Consider the following 23,265-nt stretch of genomic DNA (forward strand, 5'->3'; position numbering starts at 1 on the left):
ATCTGAAGCACAAATGAAGTCGGTAGGAAAGGTCAAACAAAGAAAAAACATGCAGGATTCACATATCTCCATTGAAATGAATGGGATTCTGCTGGGGTCTGAAATGACCCCAAAGGACCAAGGCCATTTGTTCTCATGATCGTCCGAGTAATCATCTGAATTAGTTTTTATTTAGTTTTATTTGTTTGTTCAGGATTTTGTGTGTGTGTGTGTTTTGTTTTGTTTTTTTACATTAGGCCTACAAAGTGAAAATGAAGTATCAGACCATTAGTCCGAAGTTACTAAAGATAGAACCCAAATTTATATAAAAATTAATACATTTTATGACTAAAATATTAAACAAATTGGGGTCATAAATTATCCCAAAAAGGACCACGAGTGCTTGTCTTTCTCATAACATTGTTATTACCAGTGTTAATTTCGTCGACTAAAATATTTAGTCTTAATTTTAGTCAAAGTGATATTTTTGTCGACTTATTTTGGACTAAAACTAAATTAAAAGTTTTTCAAAAGAAAGGGAGAGACTAAAATCGTCCAAACTTCTATTGACCGTCTGAAAGAGCCTCAGATCATGTAAATTCACTGCCAAAGGATCAAGATTAAATATGATTATAATGAATATTATCAATGCAAAGCCGACTAAATTCATCTTAAATTTAGTCGACTAAATTTACTTGCAATTTTAGTCGACTAAAACTAGACTAAAATTGAAGATTTTTTTTGACTAAAACTAGACTAAAATCGAATTACATTTTCGTCAAAAGACTAGACTAATACTCAATTAAAATATGTTGTCAAAATTAACACTGGTTATTAGCCTACTTAATCAAAAAAATATAAAAGTCATGAAAAGGTAGGCTAGGCTATATCCGAAAATGCAGACGATTTGATAAAACTATGACAGAGGCAGCGGCAAAGTGTTTGCCCCCGGGATGGCACATGGGTTAAACTCTGTGGAGATTTGGAGTGTTATATTAGAAATGTCTGGAAAGTTAGAGTTTGGACCACAGCTAACAACAATCAACTAAGGTCGGCTACTACGCTCCCTCTCCAAAGATCTTTTTTTTCCTATTGTTTTATGTTTTTCTGTCATCCACTTGAGGGCGATATTTTACATTTTGTAGCTTCATATTTTTCCCCCAGTTGTCCGCAAAGGTTGCCAGGTCCGCGGTTAACCGGTTGAAAACCCCGGCTGAGACCTGGCAACCCGGCGCAAACGCATCTTCTATCAATCGGTCTTGAGCTTTTCCATCAACACAGCCCTGCACCCTCCGTCTGTTGTTGTGGATTTTATTTGCTCAGTGTTCGCACAGCTGGCTGGTGAGTTGGCACATCGCGTGTCATCCACGTCATGTTCGTTTTTTATCATTTTATCCGGTTTGTTTATGGAAGTGAGTTAGCCCGCTAGCTACATAAGCTAGCAAGTGAACGATGTTGTTGCTTAACGAAATGTCGGATCTCTTGATATATTTATAGTTTTTGTGTCAATATACGCCTTGTATTTTGTGAGGATATTTTATCATTGGCGTTATCGAATGACGTGTGTTTGCTTAGTTTAACTTTTATTTTTCACAATCCCATCCCCTATGCTAGATCATGAGGACCACGGTAATTCGTATTCACCCTGTCAATTAATGTGGCACCAACATTTCGACTTAGTTGAGACAGTTACACGCTTAAAATGGCAGAAGAAGCTGCAGGAAACATGTTGTTAGGCACCAAACTGAACGCAATACAGACGATGTGTCCCTGCATCTTTAATGCGCATGGTGTCCAATAACACAGACAACCACTGGCATAAGTCACCCTTTTCCCGTGACTAACTTTAAATCTCCAAGGCAACAACAAGTGTATAATAATAATAATGCTGAACATTCAGAAACAGAACATCATCTGGACGCATGACCGAAGAATGTAGTTGAATTTGTAATTTAAAAACAAAGCAATTGGTTAGATGGCATCGTTTGACTATATTGGCATTAGAGCATCTTCTCCTGAAGAAGCAGAAACACACCATCCCTAAGAGATCCCATCTTAGCAGATATTTCAGTGTGTAACTCGGTGTTTATCGAAACAACTATGTAATTTCGTGTTTTTAATAGTAGAGTTCGGGAATGTGATGTCATATCGCTAAGCATTATGGGATTACCAGCAATTATAAACTAATGGAGATTTTAAAAGTTAAAATACTGTAGTTATTGATCACATTAAAACACTTGGATACCACAGTGTGTGAGATGTATTTACCAGCAGTAACTCGGCAGCAAACGGAGTTGTTCCACAGCTTTTTTTCCTCCACTTTTTATACTGTTTTTAGCTAATGTTAGTCTATAGAAATGTATGCTAACAGCTGCAAAGATGGCCGATCTCCATGGTAACTGTGGAATTTCCCGCACTCTATTGGTTGTTTAGACTATCTGGCTGCTGAGCTGAGTGTTTCAGTGATTATTTTTATTAGAAAAGGGGGATAACATTAGCTTAGCATCTTTAAACGTGTGAACTCACAGGAGGTGGAGTACCCTAAGGTAGGGAGTAACTGTAATCTTACACAGCATCTCACTGGGTCAGGTTTCCGGTGAAAGCCTGCTGCAGTGGTGATTGGCAAGGACAGTGGACAGTGAGCATGTTTCACATCTGACTGGCAGGTCGGACAGGGCTGAGCTTGTAAAGTAATGTCCTTTGTTCGACGTGACAAAAGGAACTTCTGCTCCCTGGACTCCCTGGTCTGCACTTTGTACGTTTTTAACAGACCATAGTGTTGTTGCTGGCAATACATTTTTGACCTTTTAAAGTATGCACTCATTGACAAAAGCTTTCCTAATGACCGAAAAAATATTTGTCTTTCGAAACAATTTGCTGAATCCGGTTTTTGTTTACACTCAACTTAAGACACACCCTCTTGGATACACACAGAAAATTTTGCGGACCTGGCTGAGCAAGTGTGCTGTTGAAATAAATGCACCCTTGAAGAGGGACCTGAAACAAAAGTCTGCAGAGCTACATCAATAAAGTGCCAAAGAATATTTATAGAAAACCAGGCTAGGTATGAATAGTTAAGATCGCATTTCACCTACTTTGTCAGTAACGGTTGTATAGTGTTTGTTTTATATAATAGTTGCAAATATTGAGGGTCATTGCATAATCTTTTTTGTTTTGTTTTTCAGGTTTTGATGAGGACGCACAGTCATCCTTGAGATATTTTGCCAACCCACTTGCCCTCTGATGCTGGTGTATTTACTTCGTTCATTTCAGCATTATGGTAAATAAACTTAACACTTAATGGCTAGAACCTTGGATGTCAGTAGAAATGTTCAGGTTCTTGAATGTATGGACACATGGATATGTAACGTATAATGTAGTATGTGAATTTTACTGGCACATATTATGAACTCTTAAAGTGGTTAAAAAGATTCTGTACGTATCGTGGTTCATACCTAACTGGTTTGTTTGTCTAAGAGTGAGTTTATGTATTTTACAGAGTGTATGATGTCTAAGAGTTGCTGCCATGGCCTGCAGCAGCAGTCAGAGCAATGCAGAACCGCTGGAGGGGTTCCATGAAGTGAACCTGGCGTCGCCCACAACCCCTGATCTCCAGGTACCTCTGGCGGCGTTGAAATCTCTTTATTTTGGATGTGAATGTTTTCCATGAATTATACTGTATTGTTATGTAGAACCAAGCGGAGCAGCGGCCTCCAGTCCATCACAGCACTCCTCCAACCTCTCTTTATCGCACACATTCACTGGGAGCGTCCCCTTCTGGCCGCCCCACCTCCCTGCGAGCAGATCAGCTCCCCACACAACCGGTTTACTCTTCCCCAAGGCACAGCCACAATGGAAGGTAAAGCACACCTAAAATTATTATTTATATTAAAAACAACATACATGTCATAAAATGGATGGTACTATTGGACGTCTGCGCTCCAGTGTTCCAGGCTTGGAGCCAGACACTACAGATGGAGATGAAGGCGAGGAGTGCAGTGCTTTGAGTGACAGTCTCGCTCGGCTACATAGCCCCTCTGTAATGGAGGTCCGAGAAAAAGGATATGAGAGGTTAAAAGAGGAGCTAGCAAAGGCCCAACGGGTAAGACGCCCTTGTTTGTACATGCTCATTAGTTACTGCTTGTTTTGAAAATGTGTCAGATGTAATGAGATTAACATACTGTTTAGATTAAAAGGACTCCCTCTCTGATGCTGTTTGCTTTTATTTGTTAATTGTTTGTGCCAAGAGGACATATTTTTATTTTTAATTCATCTCTTTAATTTGTTATCATGCATGGTCAATTCATTTGCTGGATGTTTTTTGTTGTTTTTGTTGTGCATGTGTGTGTGCATGTGAAAAAGGAGCTCCTGTTAAAGGATGAGGAGTGTGAAAGATTGTCTAAAGTCAGAGACCAGCTTGGCCAGGAGCTGGAGGAGCTCACCGCCAGTCTCTTCCAGGTTGGTCTGCCACTCACCCCGCGTCTGTCAACTGCTGATCCTAATAAACCTAATAAACACATTGTTTTTCATTCATAAATACATTGTAACTGACAAGTCATCCGCACATCATGAGTTATGAAGTTGTTTGGTCGGACTGTGCTTCTGTAAAGTCGGGAACCTTTCTCTTTATTACAGCTTTTCTCTTGTAGCTGAGGCTGTAGGACTTTGTGGATGTTGTTGTGTTTCTACATATATGTGTGTCTTAAAAGTGGGAAAATAATCTCTTTACTTTTACCTGCTGCATGTTCGTCTAGGAGGCGCACAAGATGGTCAGAGAAGCAAATGTTAAGCAGGCCAATGCTGAAAAACAGTTGAAAGAAGCTTTGGGCAAGGTAATACAACAATACAGCGGAGTGGTAATCAATAGGCTGTCCCGGGTGCCAAATCAGGCCCAACCAAGTTCTCTCCTGGACCTCAGTCAGTCCTAAGATGGTCATTAGTTTAATTACTTTTATTATAAGAAGTTTGTTCATAAATGATTGTGAACATTATGAAGGTTTTACATGCTATGCTACTTTACGTATAATAGTCAAATTCATAGTAAATGTCGATACAATTATGGTGCTTGGGCAAATGTAATTGATGACCACTTCTATATTAGCTTCAAAATCACCTCTGAGGCTTTTGAAAATATCAACTCACTTCAGTCTTATTCTGTTGTGCTTTGTAGATTGACGTCCTGCAGGCTGAGGTGAAGGCGCTGAAGACCCTGGTCCTCTCCTCTCCAACCTCTCCTGTTGGAGAACTCCCTTCTGTAGGGTCCAGCGGAATGAAGACCCCCTTTAGAAAGGGCCACAGCAGGAACAAGAGCACTTCGTCTGCTATGCTGGGCACTCAGCCAGACCCGTCAGCAACACAGCCCATAGTCAGAGAATGTAGAGAGGTTTGCTTGCTTTATCTTGAAGGCTTTATTACAGTTTTCTGCTTTTATTTGTGGATGTTTGCACTTAAAGAAACTTGGTAACACAGGCTTGAAAAGGGCAATACAATTGTAAGCCATTATGATTATGATTATTATTTTAGGTCAGTGGTCATCAACACATCGACCCAAGGACCTCTTGACACCTTGACATCTTGAATCCAGTCCAGGCAGATCCCAAGCTCCTTATCTTTTTTTTTTTTTCCTTTTTAAATATACTTTTCTTTTTTGGCTTGTAGGCGTAATTGAAATGTACAGTACAGAGTAAAGGGGTGTAGATGGAAGAGACATTCAGCACATTGTCTGAGCGGGAACTCAAACCCACAGTGCCGTGAACAGAGGACAATGTTCCGCCATATGTGCTGTAGCTTTAACCACTAGGCTTTACAAATCTCTAATTCTGTCTTTAATGAAAAGTAGTGTGTTGACAGTCTTTGGTTATATATGATGAACATGCCAAGCAAGAGTTATTTAGTTAATTTTTTCTAAACTCTACTGCCCCCCCTAGTGTCTTTCGAGGGAAATTCATTGTTGACCACTGTTAGTAGATGGTCTTAAGCAGGGGCCTCACTTTAGGCACCCCTGGTCTTGTTTGAGTAGATGTCACAGAAACGTACTCAGTCTAGTGTGCTTTTCATGTTTGTTATTATTGTGTTTTAGGGGCATTATGGAACTTTTGATGTGAGAAAGTAGATATTATTTTTTGTTTGACCTTTGTGTAACTCAGCGGCTGTATGGGTGGTTAACAAGGTGTTTTCCATCACAGTGGCTTCTATGATGTTCCAGGGTCAATTGTTTTTGAGGGTTTGGTAGATTTTCTGGATGGAATGTGTGCGTAACCATGGAAATGGTTCAGTGGAGAAAACCTACCAGAAAACCTAAAAACGATTGATCTTGGAGCGACCACTCATACATTCGCCAAAAAAACATTCCATGATGCACTTTGGGTGTTTTGAATAGAGAAATGTAATATTGCATTGTATTATCTATTTTCATGTACTGTTTATTTCTCTCTGTCAAATGTAGGTGGACAGTCAGATTTTCAATGAATTCAAACTGTGGAAGGAGGAGCCAACGCTAGACCGGAACTGCAACTTTTTAGAGAGAATTTACCATGAAGACATCTACCCGTGTCTCACTTTCAACAAGAGTGAGGTAAACCTCACCATTTCTAAGTTCCAGTTACGTTATCGTAGTAGTATAAGCGAACAGACACTGTTTATTACTTGTAGGGCCCAACATATATCGGGCCGATAGTTGGATATTTTCAATATCAGCCGATAAAAAGGCTGATATCTCCTGGACCAAAAGTAAGAGACATTTTTGCTCTGGAAAGAGCTCAGTCAGAGCTTTAAAACGTTTTTGGCCTCAAGCACCGCGGTGAAAATGGGTCATAAGTTTGTACAGCTATTTTATTGTTATATTATATGTTGTAGACTTTTGTGTGTAATTTCGGAACCATAAGAGATAGAGGCTGAACCTTCTTTGTTTTGGAATCTACTGGTTTTTGTCTTTTATTATTAGATGAGAGAAATTTGGACAAAAATATCAGCAGTGATATCAGCATCTGCCAATCAAAATCCCCAATAATCGTCATCGGCCTTAGAGAAATCGAATGACCTCTATTAGATATATTTCTAGGTTTGAAACCTTAACTATAATAATAAATGTTTTACTATAAGCTATTTGAGAGATTGAATAACAAACCTCAAATGAAATGATTTAAAATATCGGCTTATATATCGGCTATCGTCCATCATATCAGTATCGGACTAAAATAATCCATGTTGGTCGGGCCCTAATTACTAGCCTTGTCAGCCAGACATCATTTTTTGGCTGTGATTTACTGGTGGATTAACACCAGATTAATCAGAGAAACATTTGCAACCCCCCAAAAAGGCTGCTTACTAGAGTTGAAGAAAAAGGAAAATGACTTGTTAAGAAATCTCAACCAAGACAAGAAAAATTGTGCGAAATCAACAACAAACCACTAAACTCTGTTTGCATGTGATGGATACTATAAAGTTTTGCTCTAATGCATGCTGGATTTAAGAATGACTTCCTCATTTGAGTAAGACATTCTGTATTGAGTATGTATTGAATTGTTTTCTCCTCTGCAGTAAGAGTAATCTCCGCTTTTCGCCAGTCCCTCACAAGTTTCTCGCTCACTCCACACTTTCTTTCTGCTGCTCCATTGCTGTTTTTTTTTTTATCTTCAGTGGTACAGGAGTAGCAGATACGTACACAAGCCAAGAGCGCCCTCTTGCGGCTGTCAGCGTGAAAATAACAAACATGTGAAATTGTTTTTGATATATAAGTCACACTCCCAGCCAAACTATGAAAAAAGTGCAACTTAAAGTCCAGAAAATACAGTAGCTATGAACATGATTCCAGACGCTTCTGTGTTTGAACAGAATCCATGAATGTTTGGCAGGCCAGTCTAGTTAATGAAACCAAATACTAATCCAGGAAAATCCTGTTTGCTGTTGGTGTCTGTCAGCTGGGTGCGGCCATCCTGGAGGCAGTAGAACAGAACACACTCAGCGTGGAGCCAGTTGGATTCCAGCCCCTTCCTGTGGTCAAGGCCTCGGCAGTTGAGTGTGGTGGACCAAAGTAAGGACACTGCACACTCACTCCTTTGCATACTTTCACACCTTCAACCTCTATCCATCTTACTTCACTCTTCCTCTCTAGTGCACGAATGGCTGAGCTCATCACGTAAGTCTCTGTCATCATTTTAAGTCACTCCTCAACTGCTCCTCTGAACCCTTAATAACATGACCTCTTTTGTCTATCTGTCCTGATGGCCAGGTTACAGCTATGGGCATCTGAGTGATAACCCCAATTTATCCATTTACTGCTGCCTCTATTATTTTATTTTAGTGCCCTGTAGCTTTGAAGTGGAAGGTATGGGGATAAAACTAATCCCATGCAATGTTCTGTTTGTCTTCATAGAAAATGCGCTCTGAGTGGTCAGACCAAAACCTGTAAGCACAGAATCAAATTTGGAGACTCACCCAACTACTATTATGTGTCTCCCTACTGTAGATACAAAGTGAGTAAATGCTGTGTATCATAAACATCTGAAAACAATCCTTTTGGATAAATGACTATAATTGTTATTTTTGTTTAGATTACAGCGGTGTGCAACTTCTTCACTTATGTGCGGTATATTCACCAAGGGCTGGTCAAGCAGCAGGATGGTGAGACTTTAATTATTGGATGGTAATTTTCACAAGTTTGTGGTGGATTTGGACCATTTTACAACAATTGTTTTTAAATTTTACAACAAACTATTGTTATTAAAGTGATTATTGAAACCAACTCAAAAGCAAGATTTTACCTAGTGGTATAAACATAATACTGTAGTTTGTCATGGAAAAATAAATGTTGGTAAATGTGCTCAATCTCAACAAAATGCATATATTTAGTGTGTTTTGTTTACACAAAAACATATGGTAAAACTTAAGAATACAGCCCGCGAGTTTCAGGTGTAAGTAAGGGGAACAAGAAAGTAATTACACATGTAAGTACAGGTACTCTTACAATGTGTAACTGTGTAACTATGTGTCAAGGTGTAGTAAAGGTATTCAAAGAGCAATTAATGGTACTGAGCTATCACATAGTTGTGGCAAAAGGGAATGTGGTTTTGTGCATACATTTTAATGTTGCAGGACAACAGTATTACTGTTGTGAAAGTGAAGACATGACTACAGGCATTTTTATTGATGTTTATTTTTTGTAGTGAGACACCGTTGCCTGTAACAAGCAGAAACAAGGAAAAGTACCATGTTATCAATGTGCATGTGTACTGTAACTAATGTGTAGGTACAGGAGAGCACAGGCTGTAAACTGAAGTGAGACACCATTGCATTTAACAAACAGAAACAAGAGTGAACACAGAAAAAATAAGCAGAACAGGTGAAAATTAATACCTTTACTACACATTTTTACATGTTGCACTACCTTGTTACACATTGTTCCCCCTTGTAACACTTTGTACTTCCTTGTTACACATTGTTCCCCCTTGTAACACTTTGTACTTCCTTGTTACACATTGTTCCCCCTTGTAACACTTTGTACTTCCTTTTTACACATTGTAATACCTTGTTACACATTGTTCCCCCTTGTAACACTTTGTACTTCCTTGTTACACATTGTTCCCCCTTGTAACACATTGTAAGAGTACCTGTACTTACATGTGTAATTACTTTCTTGTTACCCGTACTTACACCCGGAACTCGCGGGCTGCATTCTAAAGCGTTAAGAAAACTTATTTGGCCGACTCTATATAACTAGTTGCTCAGGGAGCTACATAGTATAGTGATTTATTTTATTGTATTAATAATTGATCATGTTTTACATAACTATTCAATCTGAATCTTTAGTTTGTTTTCTGCCTGCCTGTTCAGTGGTGTGGGAACCGATAATGGAATAACACGGAGCCAATAACGTAATGATTGGATGATTTAATGTAATAATTATTAGTTACGTTATTGACCGGTTATTACATTATTGGTCAAGATGAAAAACTAACACATTACTCATTGTTGTCATTTGTGAACGATTTTCTCGACTGGCCAATGTAATTATCAGCCAAAAACGTAATTAATAATGATTACGTCATCAGTTCCTACACCCCTGAACAGGCGATCTCATTACGATCTCATAACATGCAAAATGCTGTTTTGCAGCAGAGCAGATGTTTTGGGAGGTGATGCAGCTCCGCAGAGAAATGTCCCAGGCCAAGCTTGGCTACTTCAAAGATGAACTGTGAACCGGCAAAGGACCATTGCAGAATGAACGTTCTTCAATCACAAGACTTTTACCTGAAATTCTGTCTCTGCAAAAAAGGTCTTCCCCCATAACAGATTTCACAAAAGCCCCTCACTTCTCTGCGTGTACTCATTTCCCAAGTGAAAACACATTTTTAAAGAGGCTGAAAATTCCTTTTTTAATTTAACACTAGGCCTAATTAAAGTACTTGAAATACTACTTATGTGATGTGTTAATGTTGGAAATTAGAAAAAAAAACAAGAAAAAAAAATCCTGTTATTGAAGGTTTCCTGGAGAGAAAAAGCTTTATTTTCTGTACTTTTTAGGGAATAAGAATCTGGATAAAAGTGCACTATACACTTTCATAAATGGATGGTGGGTGGAAATAAAGTATTAACCTTTTATTTATTTATAATTTATGCTGGAATAAAGGCATGCAGCATTTAAGACTGTGTATGCAAAGATAATCTGAAAAGGTATTTAATGAGCGAATGGTTTCTGACACATATCAAATTGCGACATGAAGATTTAAACTGATCGGGAACATGTAGATAAGTTTAGTCCTGTGTAATGAATGTGTATGACTGCTTTGGTTTAAATCATCTGAGAATTCTTTGTGTCCCTTTTATTCAATGTCAGACTTCAAAATTTGGTTTAGTGCCTTTTCTCTGAGAAGCAGAAATAAAAATTACAAATATTATTGTTGTTCTCTGTGGGCATTGCCAAACACTGTTTTTATTCTCGATCACAAGAAAATCAAAGGTAATAACAAGGAAATTGACATATAGAGTGTTAAAACTCAACACAATATTGAACAAAAATGTTATAGAATAAACTTAGTGATGTGCATATAATTTGGACATGAGAGAATCATGCAAGAGACACAGAGTTGTCATTTACATTTTCAAACCTGGGTAGAAGGATTTCTGTTGTCTTTCAATCCTAATCTTAGTTATTTTGTTTTTTCCCGGCTTTAGAACAGGCATGGACAAACTAAGGCCTGGGGGCCAGATGCGGCCCGTCTAGCCCTTCAATCCGACCCTCAAAACATGACCAAGCGATATGCATTGCCTAATATGGGGGGGAAAACGCCAATGTTTTCAATGACAAAGAAAGATAATGCATAACTGCTGCCATTTTGTTGCTCTTTTAATATGTTTAGGAGATCACAATCTTTTTGAGGAATTGTAATTGTTTGAAACAACCAAATTCGCATCTGGTCTGGCTCTAGTGGAAAGTTAAAAAAACCAATGTGGCCCTCACATCAAGAACTTTGTCAATAGACCAGCAGAGGGCAACAGAGTGCAGTCAATTCTATAACTGTAGAGGATCTCATCATATGATTCAATATCACAATAAAATGAAAACGTCCTACCGTGGCCATGCCCCCCAGGCTAACCCGGGCAAAATGAGTGCAATAAGAACTGATGAGAACAAGTTTACGGCGTTGTTGTCTAGAATCGGTTTTCCACAAATCCGTTGTGTGGTGGCGGACTCATAACTTACAACCTTTCCAATGCTCGAGTCAAACCCTGATGGAAACAACAGTGGAGACACTATTATTTGGTACATAGTTGAGCTAATTATTCTAAATATGGAAGAGGCTCCTACCAGAGTACTGCATGTTTGCTCCAAGGAAAGAGTCCAGCATTGAACCCAGCAATCCGGCCACACCTCCATACAAGATTATAGGCCATTGAGCATCTGCCAGGTGAAGGTCACTAATAAACAAGAGCTGAGTGACAAAGTACGCACCGCCCACCGTCAGTCCACCCATGAAACTGGCGGTCAATCCAACTGAAGTAACTCCACCATTGGTGCCTCAAAAAGAAGAGCATTGTTTCATGTCATTTGAGTAATGTAGAATTACTTAGAAATCCCATAGTTTTTGCCCGAAAGCTCCAATTTTATTTGGTAATATTCATCATAACTGAAAACCTAAATGTTCGACCATACGGCTCCCACAGAAAGGCCTAAGGATGTATTTACACAGTAGGTCTTCTCAGACATTCTGTGAAAGTGGTTTCTTTACTAAAGGACAAACTCTTTTGCTTCTTGGGACATCTTACTTTCAGGAATACGCTTCTAATTTAAAAAGCACCCATTCATACAAACTAAAAGGTCAAAGGTTTGTCATTCAAGAGAGGAAAAAATTTAATGTTTGCTTGAGTCAATCTAAAATTTTTGACTTTTTTTTTGTTTTATATGAAATTATATTTTGTCAAGACTTTATCTGTAGGCCAGCAACAATAACACATTTTAAAGTATGACATATGTAATACTGCTGCAGTAAAAAACTAATAATACTTTGAGGAATCTGAAGCGTACTAAAACAAAATGTAATGTTTATTTGCTTAAATATGTTATAAAACATTAAATGAGTCACTGATATTTTCATTATTCAACACAAGCTTTGTAATGTTCATTGTATCAACTTGTATTACAAATCTCGAAAGTTGACTACAATACAGCTCACTTGTTGCCATACAAAAGAATTCTGATTATTAATGATAATAATGTTAATATGATATGGTTTATGTTTCTTATAGTACTATATAGTATAATATATTAATTATCTTAAAGGCCAAATTCATATAGTCATGTAAAGATCGACTGCCCACCTGTTGGGACTTCCTCCCAGGTGGTGATGAGACGTGGCTTGGATTTACTAAGGACTGGTCCAACTTCAGATGCCCAGGTGTCTCCAGTGCTGCAGGCCAGGGCCCCGAGTAAAGACAGACACATCCAGGAAGCTGAGTATTGCTTCCCAAAGTCTATTGGAATCTCACCTGGACCTACCTAAACGCCAGAAATGTATGTAATGAAGCATGATTATAAAGAGCAAGTATTAGTAATTATAACAACTTTTGAGTTCATATAACAGACATTTGAGTTTACCTCAATCATATACAGAAGAGCCAGCTCAGTGGGAACTCCTCCATTACAGAAGACCTGAACCCAGTTCCTCTGACCACCTAGATAATAACACATTAACAGGTGAAATAGGTTCTGGTTCAAACTGGATTATTATTCTACGCACCTTCTTTATACTCTGCATCAATTTTCTTCTTCTCCGCTGCTCCCCAGCGAGTCAGTTTGGATGAAGTTATAAAAAACGCCAGCAGAGAAGAGAAGAAGCTGTAGTTGGCCATTGTCAGGACAAAGCCCACAAGAAGAGCTAAAAGAACATGAGACTGAATTTAAAGTGCCATTTATCATCCAAATCTTCAGTAGACCACAAAAACAATGTTGTACTTTTGAACTTGGAAGGTTGGAGGACATTCACAAAACATTCACAAAAAGGAAATTCAGTGTGTCTGAAAAAGAGTGATGTTCAGTGCTACAGTAATTTGATTCAGGTTTTTGCTATGGTGTACAACTAAATCCGTTTGGACAACAGTGTCACCTATAGACCATTCTCAGTCATGTGACTTGAGTTGTCATTATTTTATTTGTCCATTCATTTTAATTTATATTTGAATAGGCACAGTTCCAAACAGCTGCTTGCCAAACAAAAGTCACGTTACTGAGAATGGTCTAGGGAGTTCAGGATGGAATGTTATATGTTCACTGTTACCATGGAGATCCGCCATGTTTGTGGTGCTAGCAAACATTTGCCATAGACTAACATTAGCTAAAAACAGTGTAAAAAGTGGAGGGAAAAAGGCATGGAGCAACTCCGTTAGCTGCTGAGTCACGACTGGTAAAAACATCGAACACACAGTAGTGTCCAATGTGTTTCTTCCACATACATTCACACTGATAAATGTAGTGAGCACATACCTCCGAGAGCTCCGGACCCATCAAGACTACGTCTCCTCACAGCTCTTATCGTCAGTACAAGAGGAACCAAAATGGAGAGTAACCATCTCCATGGAGATACAGGCTGCAGGGTGCCTATGGTAAATCATAAAATATACAGACAACAGCGTAATTTTATAACAACGTGTTTGTAGATGGTGTAGGAAAGGAAAGGAAAGGAAAGGAAAGTAAAGTAAAGGTTTATACAGAAGGCAATTCAAAGTGCTTCACAGTTGCATACACTTTCAAGAAAGCAAATCAAATCAATTCATGCACATCCACATAAAATATAGCCTGGCTAACACCAGACTAAAATCACAAGTGATATTGCTGCTGCACAGTTCGAATGATTTGAGCGCACACAGCAGTCTGGCGTTAATCAATTAAGATAAAAAGCTCAGTTCAGATAAAATACTTTCAGTTGTCATATGCACTGGCAAAAAGAACTGCTTTCAGCCTGAATTTGAACATTGTCAGAGTTGAGGTTTGTCTCATATCCTCATGAAGACTGTTCCAGATTTTAGCTGCATGAAACTGAAGCACAGCCTCACCGTGTTTATTATTGACTCTAAGAACCACCAGGAGACCGAGATGGTTCATATGGCTCTAACGTGTCAGAGATGTACTTTGTAATAAACCTGTTTTTTTGTTTTGTTTTAAGAATGCAAGAAAAAAAGTAGATATGTCTAAAAAATGCATAACACAATGTAGCAACGACCTTTAACGTTACTTGTTCAAATGTATCTATTTAATTATGATCAACCCTATGATCAAAGGGCTTTAAACTGTGAGAAAGAAGGACAGTATTGAAGGAGGAGCACATGACTTAGCTTCGCTGTGTAAAACAACTGAGTCTTTTCATGCGGTTATCAAGATTCAAACCACCAATTTGGATGCAGTGCCTTCGCTTACCATAGTATGTGCTGAGGGTGAGGGAAATGACCCAGAAGAAAAGAGACAGTGCCAGTGTGGCACACAGGACGATCATATCAGTCATCATTTTGACGTACTCTTTGAACAGCAAGTCCTTATCTTTCTCCATATTAATAAATGGGACACTGGGCTCCTGGAAAAGACACAGAGGGACAGTATGAGATCAAGATCATATTTTACAGTTCAAAAGTGACGTGTTTCAGTACAATGAAATATTTGTCCCTTATTTCAAGGAGAAAATAGCTTTATACAATTCTGATTTTACACACGTATTAAGAATCCACATGCTGTTAAACTAGAAGAGAAAACACTAAGTAAAGGAATCCTGTTGTGTGAGATTTTTTTCATAGAGCCTCTGGTTCTGATTCACTCCCAGTCGCAATATGAGGCAGTGTTTTGTTGACTCAATTTTGTGTTATAATAACTGAATGGCTGATATTGCCCACAAGTAATTGTTGTCGGCCCATTTTCGACAAAGTATTTAAGCGCTTTCTTATTGTTGGTAAATGGTTCACTGTAAATAACAGTATTTATTAATCTTTTCGCTAAATTAAACACTGCCTTTTTATAATTGAAACCGGAAGCGCGTCCATCACGTGACCTGTTTATTCTAGTTTAAAAGAGCTAGGCCCACAGCCTCAGGGCAGAAGCTGTGGCGCAGTAGTCGGGCTGTGGCCTAAGCCTTGTTACATCTGGGACGTGTAAGTGTCGTTTTATCTGTTTGTCCATTTTAACTTAATCCATAGTACGCTAAACTATTTTATCCTTTATTCACAGGGGACCTATGTTTACACTTTTCTTTTCTGTAATATTTGAGCTCGAAATAAACTTTGAAAAGCCAACTGATTCTCCCTGGTGATTTCGAGGGGGCAACAAAATCTTGGTGTTTCTGCCCGGTCGGATTAAGTTTGTGGATGACCTGGACCGCTACCGTGGATTGTGGCTACCGGAGCGCGTGTGTGGACTATATTCGTGAGTGGAATACGCTACGAGAGACGCCAACACGAAGCTATCACGGAGCTAATGCTAACGGAAGCGAGGTCAAGGAAGACGACACAACCCACCGCAAGTCACGATCAAAGCCAAGGTAAAAGACTTTCCAATCATGCCAGACTTTAACGAACAAGTGTCTGAATGGGAAAATATTCTGGAAGAAATCGAGGAAAAGCTAATTGCCTTACCTGCTTCGGAACTTCTTAAAATATGCACTACACTTGAAATCAATGTTGAAGATGAAGAAAAAAACTCACCTCGCAAATTGAGAAGGCTAATTCTGCAGCATTTGGAGTGTGAGGATGTCACGTCGCTTGAAGATGGAGGAATGTCATTGTTATTGAAAATAAATGACAGAATTGATGAACTGAGAAAAACGCTGTCTACGTCTGGTCCCACGTCGCCATGCCGCCCTCTGGCGGACACAGCTGGTACTGCGCCCAGCAACACGGAACCTGTGGTAAGACCACGCACCTCTGCCACCACGCTTACTGCCGCTAATAATTTGTCTGAAAGAACTCAAACTGTTGTTCACCCAATGTATAGAAAAGACTTGAAAATTAATGGACAAATTGGTGAACATAATCAAACGGATAAGCTGGGATATGCAAGTTTAGAAAGACAAATTACAAAAGCATTAAAGAAGGGATATGATGAATGCGAAATTATTGATGCAGTCCTTCAAGCTATGATTCCAGGAACAAAACTGCGAAGTTATCTGGAAAGTAGAGATGATTTGTCATTGAAAGCTCTGAAACAAATATTGCGGACTCATTTTGTTGAAAAAGATGCTAATGAGCTGTACCACTCCTTAACTCGTGCTGCACAAGATCACGGAGAGACTCCAGTCCAGTTTTTAGTTCGAGCTATGGACTTGAGACAACAGGTACTCTTTGCTTCAGAAAGAGCAGACACTGGCTTGAAGTACAGCCCAGAGCTCATCCAAAATCAGTTTTTGCAAACCATACTTACCGGACTCCAAGATAACACCATCCGTATTGACTTAAAGCCATATTTGCAAAATCCAAGAATAACTGATGAAGTTCTGCTGGAGAAAATGACCGCCGCCTACAACCTGGAGATGGAGAGGAAGGGCAAGCTGTCAAGCAAATCCAGAGCCAAGGTGTTAGCGGTGAGTAATGATCCACATTTCACTGATTCAGAGAGCAGCAGTTATGACAGTAACTCTACCAGTTGTAACAAGCAAAAGTTTGAAAAACGTGACACATTGATGGAGAAAGTAGACCAGGGGAACAAAGCAATCTGTGAAGCCATTCAGAATCTCACCACTCAGCTGTCAAGCCTGCACCAGCCACCCGGACAACCACCACCATGGGGACAAGCCAGCCACAGCTACAACAGACCACCACCAAGGACACGCCCCAACCGGCAGTGTCACCAGTGCCAGCGGACCAATCCAGGGGGGAAATGCGACCACTGCTACAAGTGTGGGAGCATAGACCACTGGGCCATTGGTTGCCGCAGAGCGGCTAGGAACACCACAGCCTCCACCAACAAGATCGAAACCAGCGTACATCTTGGTAAGAACACAGACATATTCTGCACCACAGCGCCCCTCACTGGTAAACAACATCAAACTGCTAAGCTGGTGGGAAGGAGGTGCCTTGTTCGAGCCACAATGAACAATGTTGACACCAAAGTGCTGTGGGACACTGGTTCACAAGTGTCCATTATTGGAGATGAGTGGAAGCAGAGACACTTACCCCATGTTACTGTGAGGCCTGTGGAAGAGTTACTGGAAGAAGGAGGGCTGGATCTGTCCGCAGCAAATGGGACAAAGATTCCATACCAGGGCTGGATTGAAGTGAAGTTTGCACTGTCACAAGATGCTGTTGCTGGGATGAGTGATGAACCAGTAGTTGTTCCCATCTTAGTTGCCTCTACAGATCTGGAACGTCCTATTATTGGATTTAATGTAATTGAGGAGCTGGCTTTGGCAAATGAGGGTCTTGGAAGCTGTTTTCCTTCTGGTCACATGGTAAGGAGATTTTGTTCAGCACTTGATGTGGGTCAGGAAACTGCGAGGGCTGTTCTAACTGTTTTACAGAAGCCGTCACCTGAAAACAACCCCCACATTGCTCGTCTGGGAAGAATGCCAGTTACTGTCCCAAAGAGGAACGCCATCCAAGTGCAATGCAACTACCTACAGCAAGGTTTGCTCTGTGGAACTCACGTCGTGTTGGAGCCTAACCCGGAGACACCGTGGCCCACAGGACTCAAAGTAAGAGAGCAGCTCATTCAACATCAAGAGAATACAAGGATTAAGGTAACTGTTGAAAACACAACAGACTGTGATATTACTCTTTGTGGCCGCACAACGCTTGGCTGGTTACACAGTGTTGATGCTGTTTATCCACTAGAGCCCAAGTCACCAGAGGGCAGTGCCACATCCTCACCGGAGCAGCCCAGTCAAGCACCACAGAGGGAGCCCTGGGTCCCGCCTGTAGATCTGAGTCACCTCTCGGCAGAGCAGCAGCACAGAGTTCGTCAGATGCTGGTGGAGGAGGGTGACGTGTTTGCCAGAGATGAGTGGGATGCTGGTTGTGTCACTGGTTTGCAAATGGACATTAATTTGAAAGACTCTGTCCCTGTCCAGAGAACATACAATGCCATACCCAGACACCTGTATCAGGAAGTCAAGGCTCACATTCAGGATTTGTTGAGTAGAGGTTGGGTTCAAAAGTCCTATTCCTCTTACTCTTCACCGGTAGTCTGTGTCAGGAAAAAGGACGGCACTCTCCGGTTATGCATTGATTACAGGCTGCTGAATGAGAAGACCTGGCCAGACCGTCATCCCATCCCCAGGATCCAAGAAATCCTGGAAAACTTGGGTGGAAACTCCTGGTTCACCGTCCTGGACCAGGGCAAAGCATACCACCAAGGCTTCATGAGCGAGAAGAGCAGACCATACACAGCCTTTATTACACCATGGGGACTCTATGAGTGGACCAGGATCCCTTTTGGCCTCTCAAATGCCCCGGCTGCTTTTCAACGCCACATGGAGGGATGCCTGGGAGATCTGAGGGATGAAGTCTGTGTGCCCTATCTGGATGATGTCCTTGTTTTCAGCCGCACATTTGACCAACATGTGGAAAACGTCAGACAAGTCCTGCGGCGACAGAGAGCCTGTGGGATGAAGCTGAGAGCCGAAAAATGTGAGTTGTTTAAGCCACAAGTAACGTATGTTGGTCGTGTGATCTCTGCAGAAGGATACAGGATGAACCCAAGAGAGGTGGAGGCAGTAAAGGCGCTCACGTACCAGACCCCAGCTACAGTGAGAGAGGTGAGGAAGCTCCTGGGATTCTTGAGCTACTACAGAGCTTACATCCAGGACTTCTCCAGGACTGCAAAGCCACTGTATGAGCTGCTGGCAAAGCCCAAAGGTGAGCCAAAACACTGCCACAAAAAGGGGACAAAACATTCAGGTGCTCAGCTCCCACCCTCCTCTCCGGTTCAGTGGACAGAAATACACAGAGCAGTTTTAGAGACGCTTGTGAACCAACTTACAAATCCACCTGTTATGGCATATCCAGACCTCGAGCAGCCTTTCATTCTCCATGTTGACGCCTCAGAGCAAGGGCTCGGTGCTGTGCTGTACCAGCGACAAGATGGCGCACTGAGAGTGATTGGCTACGGATCCCGAACCCTGACGCCTGCAGAGAAGAACTACAAGCTGCACTCAGGAAAACTGGAATTCCTCGCACTGAAATGGGCCATCACAGAGCGTTTCCGTGACTACCTGTTCCACGCGCCACACTTCACAGTCTACAGTGACAATAACCCACTCACTTACGTTACCAAGTCGGCAAAACTCAACGCCACGGGTCACCGCTGGGTTGCAGAGCTGGCAGACTATAGATTTACACTCAAGTACAGACCTGGAACAGCTAACACAGATGCTGACTTTCTCTCTCGCAGACCTAAGCCCATCAGAACCATCATGCAGGAGTGCACGGAAGAGTGTGAGCCGGAGGTCATGGACAGCATCTGTAAAGCAGTCAAAAGCAGCCAAACAGGTGAGATCAACTGGATTTCTGCTGTCACCTGTAATGTGGATGTCCTACCACCAGATGGCAGTGCTGTACCACCCCTTCAGCCCTTCTCCATCCAAGACATCCAGGCCCAGCAGAATGCAGATCCAGCCATCCAGAGGGTCTCTAACCTGAAAAGAGAAAACACTTACCTGAAGTACAGAGACAAAGCTGCAGAGAGTGAGCAAGTCCGGGTTCTCCTGAGAGAATGGCCAAAGCTGCAGCTGGGTGAAGATGGACTCCTGTGGAGGAAGACTAACAACAGGCTGCAACTGGTGGTGCCAGAGCCCTTGAAGCCCCTGGTGTACAAGTACCTCCATGAGGAGATGGGACACTTGGGTGCTGACCGGATGGTGGCCCTGGCCCGAGAGCGCTTCTTTTGGCCAAAAATGAGGCAGGAGATGGAGCACTACGTTACACGTGTCTGCAGCTGCATCAAAAACAAAAGGCCCAACAGAGTCACAAGGACACCACTTCAAAGCATTGAAACTTCTGCACCATTCGAGATGGTCTCAATAGACTTTTTACATCTGGAGAAAAGCAACGGAGGGGAAGAGTATATCCTGGTTTTAGTGGACCATTTCACTAAATACGCTCAGGCCTACGCAACCAAAGACAAGGCTGGGAAAACTGCTGCCAGAAAGCTGTTTGACGAATTTATCCCACGCTTTGGGTTTCCATCCAGGATCCACCACGACCAAGGAAGAGAGTTTGAGAACCAGCTGTTTCGGAAGCTCCAGGAATATGGTGGTATTCAACACTCTCGCACTACACCTTACCACCCCCAAGCTAACCCTGCCGAACGTTTTAACAGGACTCTGTTGAGTATGCTGCGGACACTGGAGGAGACACAAAAGGCCAGATGGAAGGAGCACCTCAACAAAGTAGTTCATGCCTACAACTCCACCATCCATGAGGCGACAGGGTACTCCCCTTTCTTCTTGCTTTTTGGACGTGAGCCAACCCTCCCAGTTGACCTCTTGTTTCCCAAGAAGCTCGGTGACGCAGAGAAACAGAGCCCTGCTGGCTATGCGGAGAAGTGGAGAGAGGCAATGCAGGAAGCCTATGCCATTGCCCTGACGAACATGAGGAAGTCTGCAAAAAAGGGCCAAGATTATTACAATCAGCGCGCCTGGAGCTCCACGCTGAACCCGGGTGACCATGTATTGGTGAGAAATCTCACGCCTCGAGGTGGTCCGGGGAAGCTCCGCAGTCACTGGGAGGACACTGTCCATGTGGTGAGGGAGAGCAAAGGCCCTGGAAGCCCTGTCTATGTGGTTGAGCCTCTGAATGCTGTAGGGAGAAGACGTGTGCTGCACAGAAACTTACTCTTACCTTGTCCTTACCTGGTTGAACCAGCGCCTGTCGTCCCCAACCCTAAAAGGAGAAGCAGGAGAACCAGAACGTCGCCAGGAAGAGGGACAAGTGTTAAGTGCAACATCCAGCCTGCAGGTACAGAGAGCTCTAGTGAGGAAGACTACCATCTCGTCCTGCCACCCCAACCCGCTCTTCAGCCGCTCAACCCAACTGCCAGAGAGTTCCAACCGAGAGTCCCCACTCCAAGACAGCCGGAACAGGGAGCTGCACCTGCTGAGGAGAGAGCTGAAGTGGTGATCCTGATCCCAGAGGTTGACCCTGAGCCGGAGCCAGAGCCAGTACAGGAAGCGGATTCATCTGAGCGAGAGGCATCCTCCTCAGACTCCTCGGAGGGATCTGCAAGACCTGTCAGAACCAGACGGCCCAGGCGCTTGTACACCTACGACCAGCTTGGTGAGCCCACGGTCCTGGAAGTGCAGACCTGTCCTGTCGGTGTGTCCAAACCAGCGAGGGTCCGAGACGGCTTCTTCAGCACCTCGGCCAACCTATATCCTTTTTAATTCCCAGTCGTAATGCAGTAGTAACATGCACTTTATGTACCTGCTAATTGAGTTGCACTTTGCACTTTGCACTTTAAAGTATGTGGCTTGTGTGCAATAGAGATATGTGCAATAGTAGTAAATGTACTTTAATTATTGTTTCAGTAGTACATGCCATTTGTTTAGTTGGTTTGCTATGCTGCTACAAAATCTTGGGTAGAAGGTATTTTCCTTGAGTCAATTCTGAAGATTCTGGGGCCCACCAATGCTTCAACGGACTATCTACCCAAATACGGAAATGGACCTTTAAACCTGCGCGTACCGCCGTGCCAAAGGACTCTTGGATAACGGACACTATTCATTTAGCCTGGACTCTTTTGTGAAGTATTGTTGTGGTTAAAATTGTTTATTTGCTACAATTTATGGTTTAAGTAAAGTAAGACCCCCCAGTAGGATTAAGGGAATGTTGGTTTAACATTATTTTTAGTGGGGGAGGGTGTTGTCGGCCCATTTTCGACAAAGTATTTAAGCGCTTTCTTATTGTTGGTAAATGGTTCACTGTAAATAACAGTATTTATTAATCTTTTCGCTAAATTAAACACTGCCTTTTTATAATTGAAACCGGAAGCGCGTCCATCACGTGACCTGTTTATTCTAGTTTAAAAGAGCTAGGCCCACAGCCTCAGGGCAGAAGCTGTGGCGCAGTAGTCGGGCTGTGGCCTAAGCCTTGTTACATCTGGGACGTGTAAGTGTCGTTTTATCTGTTTGTCCATTTTAACTTAATCCATAGTACGCTAAACTATTTTATCCTTTATTCACAGGGGACCTATGTTTACACTTTTCTTTTCTGTAATATTTGAGCTCGAAATAAACTTTGAAAAGCCAACTGATTCTCCCTGGTGATTTCGAGGGGGCAACATAATAATATTGAAGATCTCTCGACTTGCCAGTCTGGACAGCCTGATAATATGCCCAAACCTTTCAGCGTCCTTTGGTGACACAGAGCAGGGATTCATCTTTTTTTTTTTTTCCTTCTTTTTTTTGTGTCTCAAGCTAGAAGAAAAAAGGTTTAAAGTTTGAGATTATTATATAAACTCACCATTGTTTTCCGGAGCCATTATCATTGCGTTTACAAGTTTACGATTTGCTCACATGAACTCGGTTTCCGAACTGATCAAATTAAATGTATCCTCTTAACACCACTGTTGATTTCGAGCACGTATAGGTTTATTAGTGAGATTCTTCATCGCAAATCATGAAACCCTCCTCACTGTCAGGAGACAAGGCGGGGCCATTTGCGGACGGACCAACTTCCGCACAATCGGCTGTTTTGTTCCCATCATATTCCTCTTATTCCCACGGTGACTTCTACAGTCTATGGTGACTTCACGCTGCAAGATCGAGGCAAACTCCAAAACTAGCTGCTGCTTCTGCCAAATAAATGGCTGTAAACCTG

General features: G+C 41.7%; 2 protein-coding genes across 5 annotated transcripts; one reads left to right on the forward strand and one right to left on the reverse strand.

The window, feature by feature from the left end:
• Positions 1-1,187: 1,187 nt before the first annotated feature.
• On the forward strand, positions 1,188-10,561 carry rab3ip (RAB3A interacting protein (rabin3)). Of its 4 annotated transcripts, XM_079582895.1 has the most exons (14): positions 1,188-1,320; positions 3,165-3,259; positions 3,479-3,595; positions 3,672-3,838; positions 3,925-4,081; positions 4,342-4,437; positions 4,734-4,811; positions 5,150-5,362; positions 6,425-6,553; positions 7,899-8,011; positions 8,093-8,116; positions 8,354-8,453; positions 8,532-8,601; positions 10,093-10,561. In XM_079582895.1, the coding sequence occupies exons 3-14, from the start codon at positions 3,506-3,508 to the stop codon at positions 10,173-10,175; spliced, it is 1,320 nt and encodes a 439-aa protein (XP_079439021.1). In that variant the 5' UTR covers positions 1,188-1,320; positions 3,165-3,259; positions 3,479-3,505; the 3' UTR covers positions 10,176-10,561. The 4 variants fall into 4 exon arrangements, with proteins under 4 accessions (XP_079439021.1, XP_079439022.1, XP_079439023.1 ...); XM_079582896.1 differs by lacking the exon at positions 8,093-8,116; XM_079582897.1 differs by lacking the exon at positions 4,342-4,437.
• Positions 10,562-11,447: 886 nt separating this feature from the next.
• tmem19 (transmembrane protein 19) lies at positions 11,448-23,113 on the reverse strand. Its single transcript, XM_079582899.1, has 8 exons — positions 22,909-23,113; positions 14,888-15,041; positions 13,958-14,071; positions 13,215-13,352; positions 13,073-13,149; positions 12,796-12,973; positions 11,786-11,995; positions 11,448-11,706 (listed from the first exon to the last, which is right to left on the reverse strand). The coding sequence occupies exons 1-8, from the start codon at positions 22,909-22,911 to the stop codon at positions 11,546-11,548; spliced, it is 1,035 nt and encodes a 344-aa protein (XP_079439025.1). The 5' UTR covers positions 22,912-23,113; the 3' UTR covers positions 11,448-11,545.
• Between the last annotated feature and the right edge of the window lie 152 nt (positions 23,114-23,265).

Source organism: Gobius niger, assembly GCF_951799975.1.
Source record: "Gobius niger genome assembly, chromosome: 2".
NCBI classification, from domain to species: Eukaryota; Metazoa; Chordata; class Actinopteri; order Gobiiformes; family Gobiidae; genus Gobius; species Gobius niger.